The sequence below is a fragment of the Taudactylus pleione genome, unplaced genomic scaffold, assembly GCF_031769625.1.
Source record: "Taudactylus pleione unplaced genomic scaffold, aTauple2 ptg000082l, whole genome shotgun sequence".
Classification (NCBI taxonomy): Eukaryota; Metazoa; Chordata; class Amphibia; order Anura; family Myobatrachidae; genus Taudactylus; species Taudactylus pleione.
In genome coordinates, this window is record NW_028284484.1 from 3,754,420 (window position 1) to 3,773,960 (window position 19,541).

Consider the following 19,541-nt stretch of genomic DNA (forward strand, 5'->3'; position numbering starts at 1 on the left):
TGCGATCATGTTAGCGTCCATCTCTGAATCAGGCCCAATGTGTGCTGCTAGTAACATTACACAAATCTTTGTTCGTAAAGCTTGCTAAATGCACCGTAAAGACTGAACTACCATTACCTGAAAGTACCATATAATGTCTGGGAAGTTAATAAGCTTAGGGGTCTATTTACTAAGCAGTGTTAAAAGATACAGTGAACGGTGATAAGGTACCAGCCAATCTCCTCCTCACCGTTCACTTTATCTCCTAACACAGCTTAGTTAATAGACCCCTTAGTGTCTGTGCAGCCCTTATTCCACTCCCATTAGAGTTTCTCACTCTCCAGACAATTTATTTCTACTAAACTTGCAACTCCCTTAGAAGCTTTATTAAAAATTCACCAACTAAATAAATTTGTATACACTCTTTTTTCTTCAACCTCTCCATTAACTTGAAGTAATAATTTTGAACCTTCATTAGCATGCCCATTACTGAATTTGCAAATGACCGTGCATGGCAGAAGCTGCTGGGAAGAGATAGTGTGTGTAGGCAGCCACAAGGAAAGGCTACATGTATCACAGTACTCTAATCGGCCACCGGGAGCACGGGCCACGCTGAATTGCTACAGAAATGTGGGCAGCACAAAGCATTTATCATGATTAGGAGAAGAGACAAAAACTTCCATTAGCGCAGTAAGCCAAATTAGCTAAATTAACCATAAACGTCCACTGCTACACTATATTTTATGACAGTCTGTGATTACAGAGCACTTGTCTAGCTCCTCAGATGCTTTTGCAGTGTAGCCAATGAATTTATGGGGGTCCTTTGTTAACCACTGGCAATACCAGAATTTCAGTGCAGGAAGATGCATTGTGTACCCAACACAACAGGCACATGCATTCATTTCATTCGTTATTTTAACTATATTGCATTTATTAGTAAAATTGTACATATTATTATATAGTAATTTTTTTGCTTTTTTTTGTCAGTGAGATAAAAATGCACATCCTGAAATTACTGTATTGATCAAAGTGTAGCTCAATAGTCAAAATCATTATGCAGGGACTTGCAAATTACTATTTCAATTCCTGATCCTTGAAGTAGGACATAAAATCATCTGCTCTGAACTCAGAAACACAATGTTGCTGCCAGCAGACAGATAGGCTGTGAATAAACTTTTTGTATTCTATAGCTAGAAGCAGGGCCAGTGCTAAGGTGTTCGGCGCACCCCTGCAAACTATAAATTTGCATCCTCCCTGACATTTTTCTGTAAAGGAACAGCCTATGGCACGTGGTGCAATAAAGGGGCGTGGTCTAACAAGAAAGGGGCATGGTCACACAATAGTAGCCCCAATTCACATGACACCACACAGTACAGTAGCACATTATTCACATTACACCGCACATAGGGCCTGATTCAGAGCCACTCGTAAGCGGCCGCTCGTTTGCTCCGAGCGACGTTCGCACAACTGCGCATGCGTATGGGTCGGATTGCGCATGCGCCAACCAGTCAGTGCGGTCGGAAATCGAGTGCTCGCAAAATAGCGAGTGCCTGCTAATTTGAGTGACAGGATGAGGCGTTTGTGGATGGTAACAGGGGAAGGTGCTTGAAAACGGGGAGTGGAGATCTGAACGTAGGCGTGCCAAACGGTCAAAACGGGCGTTTTAAGGGTGTGCATAATTAACAAAGCAGCGTCATCGACCATGTCACTTGGTTGTTTCTTAGCCTGAACTGTTCGTATGACTGCGGTAGGATAAACCAACCACAAGCACTGCGAGCAGTTCAGATGCCTTTCGATGTACTCGATTAATCAAATAAATAGCGGAGATGACGTAGGATGCGAGCGGCCAGGGGGCGTCTTTACAAAATAGCGAGCGCATGTTTCGTTCGCTCGCTCAGACATAGAGGCGTCAACAGACCGCAAACAGCGAGCGCTCAATTTAAATAGCCGGCCCCTTTTTCTGACCGAGCGAGCGCAAATAGCGTGCGGCTCTGAATCAGGCCCATAGGCCCTGATTCAAAGCCGGACGCTCTGATAGAGCACTCGCTCTGAATCAGGGCGTCTTTTTTTTTTTTTTATGGAGCAGCCTCCTAATGCGAGCGGCCAGGATGATGGTCGCAATGATCAAGACCATCGCGACCATCGGGCTTGCGATGAGACCCTTGTGGTAGGGTCCGTGGCCGCAAGCCCCAGAGAGCTTTCGGTTCTAACAGAGCCGAAAGCTCTCCCACTGACATCACTTGTGATGTCAGTGGGGCCGCCCCCAGATGGTAGGCATGCTCATGGGAACGCCTCCGTCTGGGCAGCCACCCCTCCGGCCCGCCCACCAAAGGGGGTGTGCTGTCACTCAACATCGACAGCACGCCCCCTTTGGTGCGAGACCTGGAGCGACGGATTGCCCATCGCTATCCGGGTCTCGCGCATGCGCACGACAGAGCCGGCTCCGTCGTGCGCATGCGATCTGGGCGACCATCGACCCGGTTGCGAGCACTCAGCGCTCGCGAGCGGGTCTGAATCAGGCCCATAGTGCCCCTGATTCACATTACACACACAGTAGTGCCCCTTATACACAATGCCTACAGTACTAGTGCCCCTTATACACAATGCCCACAGCAGTAGTGCCTCTTACACAATGCCCACAGCAGTAGTGCCCCTTACACAATGACCACTGTAGTAGTGCCCCTTATGTAGTGCCCAGTGTAGTAGTGCCCCTTACGCAGTGCCCACTGTAGTAGTGCTCATTATGCAGTGCCCACAGTAGTAGTGCCCCTTAAACAGTGCCCATTGTAGTACCTCTTATGCAGTGCCCACACTAGTAGTGTCACATATGCATTGCCCACACTAGTAATGCCCCTTATGCAATGACGACACACAGACACAGCACTGTACTTACCTGAAACCTCGCTCCTGCGCCCTCAGCCGTCTGACTGCTCCTTGGGCTATGCACTATGGGAGAGATGTGATGGCGTCTCTCCCTTCACCCACTGAGGGAGAGGTGGAGCTTATGAGTTAGCTCCAGCCACCCAGCAGGGAAGGAGCTGCCGGGTGTCCGCTGATAACAAAATCTCAGCGTGCGCCCGGCTGTGTGCATTGTGCCGGCCCTGGCTATAAGGGTGTGGATTGATAGACAGTATCTAGATAGACAGTCAATAAATAGACACCAGAAGGTTGATAGAAAATAGGTTGGCAGGGACAAAAGGTCACCAAGGTTAAAAGGCTATCATGCAAATGGTCGACATGGACTTAGGTCAACACCGCAAATGTTTTTATTTTTTATTTTAACCCTAATTCTAACCATCCGGGATGCAATTGGGAAACCGGCTGTCTTAATCCCGACAGCCGGCTTCCCGACTGCTGTATCCCGACGCCTGTAATTTTCCCGACGCCGGGATGCCGGACGCCTGTAATTTTCCCGATCAAAGGGATGCCGGACGCCGCGAGCGGACAGCCGCGGGAGGGGGAGGGTTAGGTTTAGGGCACCCGGGGGGGGGACTTAGGGTTAGGCACCCCCACCCGGGAGGGTTAGGGGTAGGCTAGGGAGAGGGAGGGCTAGGCACCCCCGGGGGGGATTTACGGTTAGGCACCACCCCCGGGGGATTTAGGATTAGGCGGGGAAGGGGGGTTAGGGTTAGGCACTTACAGGGGGGATTAGGTTTAGGCACTTGGGTGGGAGGTTAGGGTTAGGCACCCCTAAGGAGGGTTAGGGTTAGGGGGCTAGGTTAGGTTAGTTTTTACTTACCTACGGACGATCAGGATTTCCAGTGCTGTCAGGCTTCCGCTGCCGGGATCTCTGCTTCTGTCGGCCTGCCGCGGACGGGATTCAATCTGCCGGCCAGAGGGACGGCGGAATGTCATCCCGATTCCTAACCGTCCCCCTGGTGCCTAACCCACCCTTTCCGCAGCCTAACACAAACTCTCCCCCAGTGCCTAATCATAACCCTTCCCTTCTGCAACCTAACACTAACCCTCCACCAAGTGCTTAACCCTAACAACTATGAAAAATCATAAAAAACCCCTGTGTCAACCTTTTTTTGTGTCGACCATATGCATAAGACCTTTTGACCATGCCGACCTAAGTCCATGTCGACATTTTAACTCTGTCGACCTTTTAACCCCGTCAACCTATTTACTGTCTACCTAACCAGCAGCCTGGTTAGGGAAGCTCACTTGCAGAGGAAGGTACGTATTATGCTGTACATTATGTAACATTAAGTCCTCCATTCCATTGTAATGCTCCGAGTGGTATTCACTGACATCAGGTGCAGACAATACACTCTGCTGCTTCTAACTGCCCATCAACAGGAGGCCAATTAGTAATCAGCTCTGCAAGTCAAGTAAAAAAATAAGAGCAGCAAAACACAAACGGGGCAAACAGCACCACAAAGCCAGATTGGCAAAGTTCATATTCACATAAAGTTGGCACTAAACAACGTTATTGCAGCAACAAAGCTAAATAATATCTAACAAAATAGATGAGAGTCTCAATTATTGTAGCTCGTGTGTAATTTCAACAGCTGCAATGCAGAAACACAGGGAAAAAGTTAGCAGAATAATGCTTTATACACCTTATGTGGCTAAATAATGCTTGTTAAAAGTACAGAGAAAACTTGTACTTAGGCCCTGATTCAGAGCCGGATGCTCTGACAGAGTGCTCGCTCTGAATCAGGGCCGTCCTTATCTTTTTTAAGAGCGGCCTCCTGGCCGCTCGCATAGCTGTGGGTGACCACCACAGCTATAGCGAGCCGCCAAAATGATGGTCAAGACCATCGGGCTTGTGACGAGACCCTTGTGGTAGGGTCTCGTCTGCCGCAAGCTCTGGAGTGCTTTTGGCTCTATCCCACTGACATTACTAGTGATGTCAGTGGGGCCGGCCCCAGACGGTAGGCGTTCCCATGGCAACGCCTCCATCTGGGCAGCCACGCCCCCGGCACGCCCATCAAAGGGGGCGTGCTGTCAATCACCATCGACAGCATGCCCCCTTTGGTGCGAGACCCATAACGACGGCTTGCATGCGCCAACAACAAGCGAGCGGGCCTGAATCAGGCCCTTAGTCTTTGCTTCCGAAAGAATTCAAAGCATATACTGAAAGCCTCCTTGCAACATAGGGGCGAGATGTCCTCCAGGGGGAGATGTATGAAAAGGTGATAGAGGAGAAAACGTTAACTGTGCACATTGGGGGAGACGTAAGAAGCGCCTAAGCGGTATCAGCGCACGTTATATGCACAGATACTGCTTCTCCCCAATGTATGATCGGAGGGGTTTGGTGGTAAATGACAGGGGCGCTGCTAATGGTCAGTTCACCTGACCGTTCCACCTGCTTTAGTTGTCGCTATCGACAGCTACAGCCTGGCGATGCCCTATCCCCACAGCAGGGACAGTGCTATCCTTGCTGCGGGGGCTGCCAGCTCCAGGGCTGCATGCAAAATCTCGTGATACGTGCGCAATCCCACACATGCTCAGTGGAGCCGGCCGGGACTGAGACACAGGGCATCAGCAATAGGCTGATGCGCTATTTCCTGAGTCAGGGATCGACGGAGTGGGTAGTTAACGCTCCCCCTCACAGGCCGATGAGATGTTAATATACATCTCATCGTTAGAGCTTCCTGTTTCACCTCGATAAAGAGGCAAAGCAGGAAGCGATATAGCGGCAATTAACGTGCCGCTATAATACATTTCCTCCAGGGCATCGCCAGGCTGTAGCTGTGGATAGCGACAGCTGACCGTTCATACATGCCCCTGCGTTCGGCGCTGCTATCTTGTAGATAGCAGCACCGATAATGACAGGGGCTCATAGGGCCAAACCCCGGATCATACATCGGTGAGAAGCAATATCAGCACACATAATGTGCGCTGATACCGCTTCGGAGCTTCATACATCTCCCCCCCTATCCCCACTTAATGTACCGCAATAATACATCTCCCCCATTGTACGGAGCATTAATGCTGCTGAAAGCAATAGGCAGACTTACAATGGATTCAAAGCCAACTGCAGAGGTCCATTCTCGTATTATATTGTTTTCTTACATGACAGTATCAGGCACATTATAAGTCAAATGAGGAAAGATCATCAAGTATGCACTGTAGTATATTTAATTTGTATTTATAGTATCAGTATTTTAGTACATAAACTTTAACAACTTTTTTACAAAAAAGGCCGTCAAATATCTTTGATTTTTTAAATTAAATTAAGTTCAAAAACATTTTAAAAAATCCCTCCCACCCCTCAGTGGCAATAGATTCCCAATCAAATTACTTCTCAACCCTAATGATAACACATCCCCAGTGGCATAACCCCCCACCCAACAGTTTCCATAAAGTCCCCATTGTGGCATTACCCCCCTCCTCGCAGTGCCCTGTGTCACTAAGAATTTTACACACACAAACATTTATGGGGCCATTAGCCCTTCAACACCCCCACTGCCAACAGGTCATCCCTAAGGGGACCCCCTCTGTACCACTTAAGCCACCCCACCCCCCATTGGCACTTACCCCTCTCCCTCCCCCTAATGAAGAGTGCAGGGGAGCGTTTGTCAAAAGGGACTGCTCAGTCCCCCACTGTTGCAGCTGATCTCTGCAGACATCAGCCTAATAGTGCACAGGGGAATATGACGTTCCCCTCCTCGCACTGTTGATAGTGGCAAATGTTCTCCAGAATGCTGTTCGCACAGTAGCTTTGGGAGTGTGAGGAAATCAGTTCTGCATGAGTTCCATCCCCTATTTAAAACGCAGGGGATGGAAGCAGATGGTAAGATCACATGGGATGCAACAGTGCAAGTGATATGGAAATATCTTTTGATCCAGTTATAGATGCCCATTTAAGAAGCCGGCAGCCGCAAGCCCGACCGCCGGCTTCCCGAATCCTCTATCCCACCTAGGGATAAAAGACTGGCATCTAAAATCTAGGGTTAGGCTAGGGGGAGGGAGGGTTAGGGATAGGCACTTGGGGGGAGGTTAGGGTTAGGCACCACTAAGGAGGGTTAGGGTTAGGGGGGGTTGGTTAGGTTAGTAAGTACTTACCTTAGGGACGATCAGGATTTCCAGCGCTGTCGGGCTTCCGCTGCCGGGCTCTGCTGTTTTGTTGGGCTGCCACAGCCTGGAATCGAACTGCCAGTCATGCGGCAGCCGGCTATTCATACCGAATACGCCCAGCTTGCAGCATTTGCATCCCAATGCGACAGCACAAGTTAAGTAGTTAAAGATGCCATAGGAATGAGATTTATCTTGAGACCTTACAAATAGCATCAGGGCCACTATCAAGGGCACAGTGCCACAAACCACCTCTGATTCACATACCGCTGTGATGTAGAGGCAGATCGTGGTGTGTTGATGGGGCCAGTTTGAGGAGCAGTTCTTTCTTCTCCTACTTGGCTTTCTCCATTGGTCACCCACCCAACTATCTGGACTTTCCATTTCCTACTTGTCCACATCAACTTCCTTTTTTTTTTCTTTTAATAACAATTTATTATTGGCACAGATACATATACTGTAGCAAAGTGGTTTTGTCAGAACAACAAAAGCAGTATAGCATATACAAAAACTAAGGGAATGGTAATAATGTTGCTTATCAGTAACTCCTACAATATAAACCAGAAGTAAATAATTATATTGTTAACAATAACAAGCAGCATGCTACAATGGTGGTATGAGGCAAGGGTGACAGCATCAGTATATTTGCCCCAAAACGAGTAAGCCGGGGTCACCTGAAAGTCTGTGTGTAGAGTAATTTTAATATAAAGACCAACTTGATCCCAAAAGTCACTTACACGGGGGCATGCCCAAAGGCAGGGGTACATATCAGCATCCGCAGAACCACACATAAAGCAGTTAGAATTATCTGATTGCCCTGTGAGAAATTGCATTTGGAGGTATAGGAATCCCTGTGTAGGATTTTGCAATTCATATCTCAGACTCCATTTTTAAATATATATTACGTTCTCCTCGTTAGCCTGCGTCTACACACCCATATATACCATCGCCTGCCCCACATGCCTGTGTGTGCCTCTACCTCCCTACCCCATGTGTGTCTCTGCCATCCCCTTGTATATGGTCACACCTCTCCTTTTTGTGTATGCCTGCTACTCTCATTCTCCCCCTTTGCATGTATGTATCTCTATTGTCCCTTTATCCAATCTGTCCCCCCATCCCACTTGTCCTCCCCTCCTCTTTTTCCCATCTGACCCTACCACCCACGTTCCTCTTGCATCACATATGTTCTCTTCTCATGACATCCACTTCTTCCCTCTTCATCTCACTCATACATGATGCAGAAGAATAGAGGTATAACCATGTACAATGTCACATAATAGAACCGATAAATGTCAGATGTCCTGCATGGCAGATGGGACAGTACAATGAATGATGCGGTGATGTTACATGCAGCATGTAACGATACATTGCACCGTCATATGCAGGATCTCGCAGTGTACGGCTCATGCAATGTATCATTACATCAGTCACTGCAATGTACCGTCATTTGCTTTATACAGCAAGCCACGTACTTTAAATATTATAAAGCAAGAACAATTCTGCAAACTCATTGCAATATATAACAAATGATGTTGATCTATTGATACATTTATTTCTATACAACAGAGTTTGAATGTATGCTTACAGTAGCCTTCCGCCTATCATGCAGAATGCAGTGTGAACATAACATAATAATAATATAACAAATATAAATGAAAGTGAAAACTCCCCAAACTAAGCAACTTATTCAAAGCTTCTTTCTTACCAAATGTCTTTCCACTACAGGTCCAGAGTTACTTTTCTATGGAAAAAAAACAACAATAATAATAATTAGTGTAATGGAACCTATTTCATATACAATCTTTTGTCCAAACAAAGTAAGATACTTACAGAAGACCGGTAGCCTATTTATCCAATAAAAAAAAACCAACAACATACATATGGATATTTATTTATGAAGTTGTAATATTGAGTAGGGTAATGCTTGACTAATGTATCTTATTTTTCAAAGTTTTCCAGTGAAATGTTATTTTCCTTTCATTAGATAATGAAGTTGAGTTTATTGCCACCACTCTTGAGATGGGCAGACACTATCCCCTTGGCTTAGCTTCATACTAATTAGTAATTAGAGTAACTTTTATTTTACAACAGTTCTGTAAAAGAAAAATTCGGTACTCCATTTTTTGGGGCGACGGACAAGTTTCTTTTTCCTATCACTCACTGTTATAAATTGTATTTACTGAAGCAAAAAGCACTTTTTCCGATTTATAAATTGAGGAATTGTGAAACCATTTCTTGGAAAGTTGTACATATGGAAGGTGGTGACCCGACCTTATGCAGAGGTATTTTTAATCAGTGCAACATAGTTCCTATGGATAGAACTGGTATTTTATAGGCACAAAGTATGTAAATCCCACATTAAAATTATAAGGAGTGAGCTTAGGATCCCTGAAAGAGATCACCATGCCGGAGTAGATGGGCATCCACACATTGATTGAAATGTGCCCTAAAAACCTCTATTATTATAAAATCGGTTTATGAAATCTGTCACTAAATTTAAAATGTTGGCTGTGTTTCAAGAATGTATGTGCACCTGCTCCTTGAATTGTGTGTGTGTATATATATGTGTATATATATATATATTTATATATATATATATATATATATATATATATATATATATAATGCAAAAGTTCGGCACTCAGGTACAACTGCAATAGGCGTGGTGCCTTCCTATGTTATCCATACAAAATGCAATGTTCCTCCTGTGTGAGGTATGGGGACCCCCAGAGAACAGAACAAAACAGAGGAAGCACTCCCTTTGAAGTGGAAAATAAATTGTATACTTATGACATATTTGAAATTCAGTACAGAGTACAGAGGCATGTCAACGTTTCAAGGTCAGCAGACCTTTTCGTCAGGACTGTACAACAACCTTTTGATGCTTCTTGTACAGTCCTGACGAAAAGGTCTGCAAAGGGAGTGCCTCCTCTGTTTTGTTCTGTTCTCTGGGGGGTCCCCATACCTCACACAGGAGGAACATTGAATTTTATATATATATATATATATATATACAGTATGTATCATACTTACTGTACCTACTCTCCCAGAAGTTATGGGCAGCTACCAGTTTATGCACCCCATAAAGAGTGGCCAGTTCTTCCACATCCTGCCCACTATCTAGTGAAGTGGGAGGAATGGGGGAGACAAAAACAGGAAATGCAGGTCCATGGGGAGGGGTAGGGCAAAATGAGGTTAAAATGCATACTTTTAGCCCCGCCCCCTCCCACAGACCAGCGAATCGTGGCATTAATGACGTGAGAGCCTGGCCCCGCCCCCTGAAGTAGCCAGCTGCCTCCCCTCTTTGGCTTCCCCCAGAGAGGGGATGAAAGAAGTAGGTTAGTACGGTATGTATGCATGTGTATACATAATATTGTCTGAGGAAGCAGACGTAGGATCTGAGAAACATGTTGCTAGGTATTCATTATTTGAATCCTCCACTCATTAATTTTTCCCTTTTCTACTTTTAAGATTTCGAATTATCTTTGCTTTATTTATTTACTTTTTGATTTTTGCATTTTTATATATTTAAAATGTTCATTTAAACAGAAATTGTTGTATGTGTTTTGAGGTCTGGTGAAATTAACTACATACCGCTAAGACCTTTTTATCATATACACAATTATTTTTGGACTGGGTATAAGGACCCATAGTAATATACCGTCGGACATTGGGATGAGAAAATGAATGTCCAAGGCGTATAATATATCCCATTCATGGTGAGTACACTGCATATTGTGTAAAATCTTGGGTAATCTTGGGATTGGGTAAATTGATCTGTACCATGGAGTCTTGTTGTATTTATTTCCCCATTTACAACACTACGTATGGGAGGAATTGAAGACTTCACCTTAAGGGCCAACATTGCATTCTGCGACCACCGCAGGACCACGGTGAAAATTGGGTCCAACGTCTACAACTTACTTCTAAAGGGTGAGTTTATATCAACCTTTCACGATTTATAAAACATTGTTACGGTTTTACACTATATATTTTCTTTTTCGTTTTCAGATATTTTTTGGAGAAAAATACCAAAAAGAAAAGATTTTCATTAGATCACAGGAAGCGCCGGAACCACTTCACAATACATAATGTTGTGCCTTGTATTTTATGTAGGGAATTGTGAAATATTACGCAGCACTACAGACACTTGGTGGCACTACTTAAATAAAAGTAGTAGTAATGTGATGCGAATATAAGTATACTGTAGATTCCTGTAAATAACATGAATACAAAAGTAGAGTTTGATGTCATTGCTTATAATTGTAAAAGTTCAGTGTTTATAAAGAAAGTGTAACATAAGGAATAATGCACCCCCTGATCTAAATTATTAGGCATCACTGGATTTATACGCCCTGTATAAATGTACTGGGATACAGTGTTCATGACAATAATGTACACTAGCTTTACATTTTTGGAATATTTTGGTGGAGTACACCTCCAAAATATTCAAAAAATGTAAAGCTAGTGTACATTATTGTCAAAGCCAGGTTACATGGAGTAGTATGGAACAGATGAACCAATCTATGTCCTGCAAAACAAATAAAAGGGGAGAACCAAAATGCTGCACCTTTTTTAATTCTGGTTTCTGGTTGATTTTCCCAGCAGGAGACAGAGTGGTGACAGTAAAATTGTTGGGGTCCTCACAGTCCCGGATTTTGGATTCCTTCATCAGGGAGTCAAGTCTCTTCTTAGCTATATTTTCCACTTGCTTCCTATTGGTGGAAGCCTACAAGCATGGAAACACATGAATACAATGTGGCTTTTTCAAAGTAAAAGAAGGAATTAAGTGTTGTGTTCAGATAACCAGTAACATGCAAGACTTTTATAGTCACAGGCATGGACTGTAGTTTTCATGATTAAGGAAAGGAGACATCTAAACATTTGCTTTAGCCATGAAGCATCATGATGTCATTACTGAATGATTGTTAATGAATTAACTAAATGAAAAATCTACAAGTTTTCATTTAGCTGGGAAAATGCATCTGACTAATTGGAACTTGAGATGATTCATGCATTTGTAACGGTTTCCCATCATACAGAGGACATTCTAACAAAATGACCGACCAACAGAAAATACAGATTCATCAGAGAGCATGATATGAAGCACAGCTGGAGCAGAACCAATGTATAAAATAGTAGCTCCAAAACCTGGACCCTAATATCCTTATATCTGCTTGTCCAATCTGCCTGACCTGTATACATTCATTCAAAGTGTGACTTGCGTGTAAATTACTGTACGTAAAATTGCTCTGCACATGTCCATAAAGCAGCCCGCAGACATATGCAACCATTTAGACTTGCGCAAACCTGACACTTATGCCCGCTTGTGCCTGGAGTGGCAGGCTAGGGAAGGGATTAGGCAGACTATTGTAGCCAGCAAGATCATATTCACATATACTATATAATAATTCACATTGGCTCAGAGATGTATATAACGCCTGTCCAAGCCATATCATCTGGGAGTGCTATAGGCCTGGTGCAAGATGATTGATGAGGCATTTATGGGTTTTTTCTGTGTGTTTTAGCAATTTTATTTTTCATACACGAGATTCAGCGTTATAGCTGATGCATTAAGTTTTTTTGAAGCTTAGTATTATTTTATTCATTTTTAAAAGCACGAGTGTACAGTAAGTGTATGTGAGTTGACATATGCTACTAGCGACATCCGCTGTGCATCTCGTGGTAATTGCAATTTTGTATTTGCCCACAATTTAATTTTTTTTGTGAACACATTATGGCTGTTTAAATAAGGTTCTTACATAATTCAGTTAAACTATTTGTAGAACATTTCACAATTAAATTGAATTTTTAATTGCAGCTGTCTATCACACAAGTGTTTGCTGCTTTGTTTTTAAACTGCTTATCAGACAACTTGAAAAACAAGAAGGGTAAAAAGTTATGCACAGTAATTAATGGTACATGGGAACAACTAATACGGTGTTGGCCTGGAACTACACAATGAGCTGCAAATTCTGGGTACTCAAAGGCTGTGGATGTTAATTAGTATGGGATTGCCAGAGACAATATTGCCCATCTAGCATAGTCTTTCCATTTTATCAGTTTAAATATAGAATTGTTTCTAGAAAGCCAGGCTATGTATATTGTGGTCTGGTTTCCAATGCAAATTTTTGATTTGGATCACAGTTGAAATGATAGATATCAAATAACTACAAAAGCTAAAAAAAACACAAAAAGTGTTTCTTCCATGCATGTGTACTTGTATAACGTGGTGTCGTACACAGTGTGCTTCAGGCTGTGTCTGGTCAGGAGGAGGTAGTACAGTACACAGAGGGGGAGGAGAGGGAGAAAGAGAGGCAGAAGAGAAACACACAGATACAGAGGGGCAGGAGAGTGAGATGGTATCAAAGAGTAAGACAGAGGGGATAAGAGAGAGGAAGAAAGAGAGGGATAGAGTAGCAAAAGTGTCAGAGGGAGAAAGAGAAATAGAGGAGGGATGAGAGAGATATGGGGAAGAGAGAGATGAAGTAATTGGGGAAATATAGATAGGCTACACGGAGGCAGTCAAGGACTATTAACAACATACAACAATCCTTAAACAGACGTTTCAATGTCAGTTCAAGGATCATTGTATATTGTAATTGGTATTCTCTGAGTGCCGCCAGTTAGTTTCCATTTCACTTTGCTGATTGACCCAGCACAAGGATTCTGAGGGAAATCTACTAGTTGCAATGATCCTTTTCTAAAATGGGTTGGGTATGGGATACCGATGCTCGGGATCCCAGTGGTCAGAATCCCAACGACGGCATCCTGACAGGGTTAGGATACAGACACCTGTCGGTAAGTATCCTAACCCTACCCCTAAATCTAACCCTCCCTCCCCGCAGCCTAAACCTAACTCCCCCCCGCAGCCTAAACTTAGCCCTGCCCACCCTAGTGCCTAACCCTAACCCTCCCACTAGTGCCTAACCCTAACCCCACTACTTACAGTCGGGATGCCAGTGCCGGATTCTGACTGGTGTTGGGATTCCAGCATAGGCATTCTGACCGCCGGGATTTAAACTACATCCCTCTAAAATGGATCAGAGATTGATACACTCCACTAGAACAACTGCTTTCCTAAGCTCCTCTGGTAACTCCAACCATGGGTCACCTTCATGCTGTAAAATCAAACCTCTTACTTTCACTTACTTTTACCTGTTAAGTAAAACTGCATTTCATTTTCATTCCATAGGAACCAGTGGCATTCATGCCATCTGAGACCAATCAGATTTGTTACCACATACCCAGGCAGACATACAATAGATCTGTGATCTTCTTCCATTTATTAAGTACAGGAGGAAGCATAGAGTGACCACACAGATCATCCCTGAGAACTGTCTTTGTCATTCATTCATGAGAAGCATGGTAACAGCGGAGGCACTGTGAGCATTTGTCCCCAAAGACATCTCTCCCTTCAGTCTATGTGATCTCCAAATGCTGCCTCATCGTGTCAATAAAAGAGGAGTTTGGTGACAGCAGGAGTAAGACATACTGTATGTGCATGGTGAGGACAGTCTAGTCATTATGCACTGCCTACTCTGTCAATAAGGGAAGGCTGTGGGGCACACCTTTGCCTTTTGTTTTCTTTTTTACAAACTGCTACATTCTAAGCTTCCTGCCACCTAGCGTAAGGTTTCACTTTGTCGCATGGTAGGGAGCCTCTTGAAATGAGGACTCTTGTCAATCGATTCGTAGTTCGTAGTGGTTTTGGCTAAGAGCTAGACAAAGTACCCAACACTACACTAGATAAAAGCATAGTATCACTGGTAAGGACAGGCACCTACAACATTTGTGTTCTTTTTACTTCTTATGTTTCCATGTGTGTATGAGAAGTCATTTTTACTTTATTACCAGTCCTTTAATACAGTGGCCTTAACTCTGAATGCAGCCTACCATTGGTCTAGTGAGCAATACAGTATATTATATAACTGTCATGATTCCAGAAGACTGGTGATTAGGCCAACCAGAAAACTTTGCATCGTTTCGACCTTTGCCTATATGCCATATTCAACCACCCACACTCCTGGCTGTGATAGAAATACCAAAGAACTTGTGTCTGGAGCATTTCAGCACCGGGCAAAGGCAGAACCTTCCATCTGTTAGAACTGAATTCATTATCAGAAGTCGGCTCAGAAACGTTCCTTGAATAACGGGCCAGACTTTAAAGTATTAACGTCCATGGATTAATATTTTAAATGCTGTTACTGGCAATAAAGAACAGTATTAGACCTTTTTCAGATTAGCCTTCTGAATGTGATTGAGGAACATAATAATTTGACAAGAATCGCTTAATAGTGTGATTTTAGCACTGGCAGAAAGAAATATCTTTTTGCAAAAAAAAAGAGGAAATTGACTTATAATGGAGAGAGAGCCTAAAATCCATCCTATTTTACTGTATAATTGGATAGCTCGTCTGAAGCGATCTAGTTATTAGCCTCAGCCTAACCCTCATTAAGAAACATTCCACATCTGCTAATCATTCTGACTGGTGAACTTTCATTTCATGATATCCATGTTCTCCAGATACACTAATTCGATAGATGCACATTATTCCGAATCACAATTAAGTACGCTATAATGTAATGACTTAATAAACTGCAGATTGTCTGAGAGGGTACAGGGATGTATATGAAAAATAATAACCTAACAATGCCGTGCCCTCCCCTAAAAATATTTTGAGGCCTTGGGTTTTTTATTATTAATTTAAATATTTAAAATACGGTAGTTGCAGTTGGTCAGTAGGCTTTAGAATTCCCTGAATTCATGCTGGCCAGTTGCAGTGCTGTGTGTAAGATTGCTTTTGGCCATATGTAGAGCTGAGTGTGGGGTCACTGCTCACCAGTTGCAGTGCTGAGGTGTCAGCACACTTTTGTAAAATTGGAGTGCTGGGTGCAAGGTCACTGCTGGCCAGTTGCAATAATATAATTTACTGTGGACTGGATCTTTAAATATCCTTAACTATTAATGATTGAGACAAATTTTAACAAAAAAATTCCTCTATGAGGTTCTTGATTATATCATTATCTATCGCAAAAAAAGAAGTGTTGTTACAGGGTGGCTATACTGTTAAGATCTCTACGGAGGCCAACAGTATATAAAAATACACTTTTGCCATCGAGTTTCCATATCCCACGTTATTATAGATATTCAATTCAACAATAACAGAGAGGTCAATGACATGGTCTGAGGCTGACTGCTGTATTATGCGCACACGCACGAACCATTTCTTTTCGGTAGAAAGAACTCAGATGAATCTAGCAGGATGTTACTTCTAAAGATTGTGACTTGTCATTAACCCCTTTGGTACTGAGGGTTTTCTCATCCATATGCTGAGGTCACTTTTTCACATTTGTGATCCTCACATTCCAACATCAATATCACTGATTTTTTATGCGGTACCTACTACCTACACAAATTCAGTGATGTGCGGTTAGATGAGGCAGGTTAGCAGAGCCTTTCCTGTCATACTTCGCTATACTCCAAAGTTTTGACTACAAATATAAGAAAAAATTCAAGAAAATATTATAAATATCATCTTTATATTATTCTAATCGTTTTTATAGTCAAAACTCTAAAGTAAAAAGTGTATGGCAGGGGAGGCACTGCCTCCCCTGTCTACCTTTTCCGCACTTCCCTGATCAAAACACACCAAATTTCCATCACTATATACTGCTGCACCTTTGTATAATGCCCACATGCACCTTCGGGTTCATACAGTATATGCATATATAAATCTGGCTCTCATACTAGCCAGTGCCTCCCCAGCCATTTACCTCACCGCACAAATTATACCTTGTGTTTCTTGAGAAGACTTTGATTTTCAGAAAATGCCATTTGTTTTTTTTAATCATTCTACCATACTACATTTTTTTAACCCAAGGAGCAAAAAAAAAAAGTATTTTTAACAAAAATTTCAAGATAGAGACACTAAAGCAAATGTGATTTTTCTTCCGTCCTATAAACACCACAAAATAAATACTTTGTGGTTCTTGCTTTGCCAATAATCCACCTTACCAAAATTGTGAAGAGCTGGAGCCAGCACCTAAACTGAAAAATGCTATTTATTCTCAAACTTTTGCTGTCTCGATTTATATGTAGGCCTTCAATTTTCTAAACTAGACAACCTAACGCTTTAAATACGGGACCACTTTTTTTAAATTGACAAATGTTGATCTGAGGTTTAGAATTCCCCCATTTGTGGAAAATTTTATTTTTTGTGCATTATCCCCCACCATTTTTGTTTTGAATTGTTTCCTGAATTTATCTGCGGCTCCTACAGGGAGTGGTCTGCTGGACTTTTGAGGACAAGGTAATATATTTTTGTGCGGCGCAACACCCGCTTCTGCGGAGGACGAGTGGGGTTTGTCTACCGCAGTAAAGCTGATATTGGGAGTTTAAAGGAGAATCCACAAAGTAAAATAATGCAGAGGAGGATTACAGTTGTCATGACGTACATTAGGCAGAACACTAATTAAACATTTTTAAACAAATATTGGCTCTTTATTTAAAATAAAAGAATTGAGAAACTTCTGTGATCCACTTCTGATTACTTTTAACCGCCTTAAAAACCTCTTCAACCATGTGATTCCGTGTAAATGTTAAAGAAAAAGATACAAATACATCGCCTGTATATGAAGTCACTGTTTCAAATCACCATGAAAGGGGATTGGGTCTCTCACCCTACTATGTGCACTTTGATACATTTGAGTGATTTATTTTCCGAAGTGCCTTGGTGATTGTGATTATATTCACGTAACTGGGGCTGCAAAATTTCATGTTTAATAAAAAAATATATTAGTACAGTGTGCTTGCATTAAACATATCTTAAATAGGTTGTTTTTAGACATTTTTGGGACAAGCATCACTAGAGTTCACAGAAGTGGCAGATTTTAACGTCCAGTTTATAGTCCATAAACCAGAGGTGACATAATGAGATAACTATACTAGAGGTAGAGAAAGCATTTGTACACAAGACATGCTAATTGCTTGACTGATACGTTATGTTTAATTTGTTTTTATGCAACGTTGCAGGCAGATGAAAAACATGTTGTTGCTATTTTTTATTCAGTATTTGTAATCATAGATGCAGTCAGAATAAAATGTATCTTGGAAGTTTGTAAGTCGCATATTGTTGTTGCTCAACTAAGTTTTCATAAGCTTAATTGCATTCAGCGATCTCTGCTCATCTAATTTGTGTATCTAGACTCCTTAAGGTTTTTTTTTAAATGTGTTTTAAACAAAAGAGTGTTTCAGCGTTGGATGTTGCGAAATGCGTGTAAACAGCAGGATATGTGCACAGATCATACATTTGATTTTTTGTCTTATTTTTATTTATTTCCCAGATAAGGGGTGAGACTATAGCTCCAGTGAGTTCTCATTCGTTGCCCTTGGAATATGAGAAAGTTTGGAGTTGCAGTAAAAAGTCATTGCTAAAGAAATGTTGCTATATGGTATTTATTAGGTTGAAACATACATTTTTCTTGGCCTTAAGTACACTCATAGATTATTACATAATCTAGATAGGTTGTTCAGTACTGTATTTAAAAAAATATTTTTAGTTAAAAATAATTAGAGAAAAAGAAACATACAATAAAACACTTTGTTGTTGAGCCTAGTGCACAGACAGACGGGATCAACAAAACTAAATGTCTACATTACAAAGAAGCACACAGAAGTCACAACTGCACCTGAAATCCCACAGATTGTTACCAAATCTTCATTACTTATAACGGGAAAATACCAAGAATTACTGACATGAAATCCTGTATGTAAGCAACAATGGCTTTGGAACATTGTTTATTTTTATTATTATTAATTTTCAGAATTGTCCTTTTACAAAATTTGAATTTATAATCCGTTTTTTTCCCCTAAAATTTTGCTTGGTTTAACCTAATTTATGGCGCAAATTAATCATGAGCTTGAGGAACATAGGGACAGTTTATAACAAGCAATTTTGTGTGTGAGGCTTTTCTTCACCTTACATGTAGTATTGCGCTTCAGCAGCAAAGAGCAGCATAAAGGGGCAAAATAGATCCCATTAAAAAGTACAGGTGCAAAATTGAAGTTTTTTTACAGAGTAGAAATGACCATGCACTTCTATGCACAGAAGAATACTCATGTAAAATGCACCATATCCACTGCTTTATCTCATTTAAGTGAAATCTTGTTTCTGCACTGCTCACTCAGGACCTTATTCAGAGACGGTCGCAAGCACCGATACACTCGAAACCGAGTCGATGTTTAGTCCTGCGCACGCGTAGCGGCCGCACTGCGCGTGCGCAAACCCCGGAGCGACAGAGAAACTCTGTCGCTTCGGAGCTCGCTACCAAAGGGGCGGCTGTCGATGTTGATCGACAGCTCACCCCGTTTGGTAGGCGGGCCGGAGGGGTGGTTTCCAAAACGGAGGCGTTCCTTAATGAATGCCTACCGTTTTGTGGGCGGCCACACTGACATCATCAGTGATGTCAGTGGGGAGCTTCCTGCTCCATCAGAGCAGAAAGCTCCCTGGGGCTTACGAGTGCCCAGACCCAACC

The 19,541-nt window shown here is 42.5% G+C and overlaps 1 protein-coding gene across 4 annotated transcripts in view; it reads right to left on the minus strand.

The window, feature by feature from the left end:
• The window catches only part of LOC148532178 (1-phosphatidylinositol 4,5-bisphosphate phosphodiesterase eta-2-like), a 190,826-nt gene that overhangs the window by 104,697 nt on the left and 66,588 nt on the right, over nt 1–19,541 (minus strand). For all 4 annotated transcript variants that reach the window (XM_088468197.1, XM_088468196.1, XM_088468194.1 and 1 more), the window contains 2 exons: nt 11,576–11,734; nt 8,711–8,746 (listed from right to left, as the gene is read on the minus strand). In XM_088468197.1, coding sequence (XP_088324323.1) covers nt 8,711–8,746; nt 11,576–11,734 — 195 coding nt within the window. The remainder of the gene's footprint in view (nt 1–8,710; nt 8,747–11,575; nt 11,735–19,541) is intronic.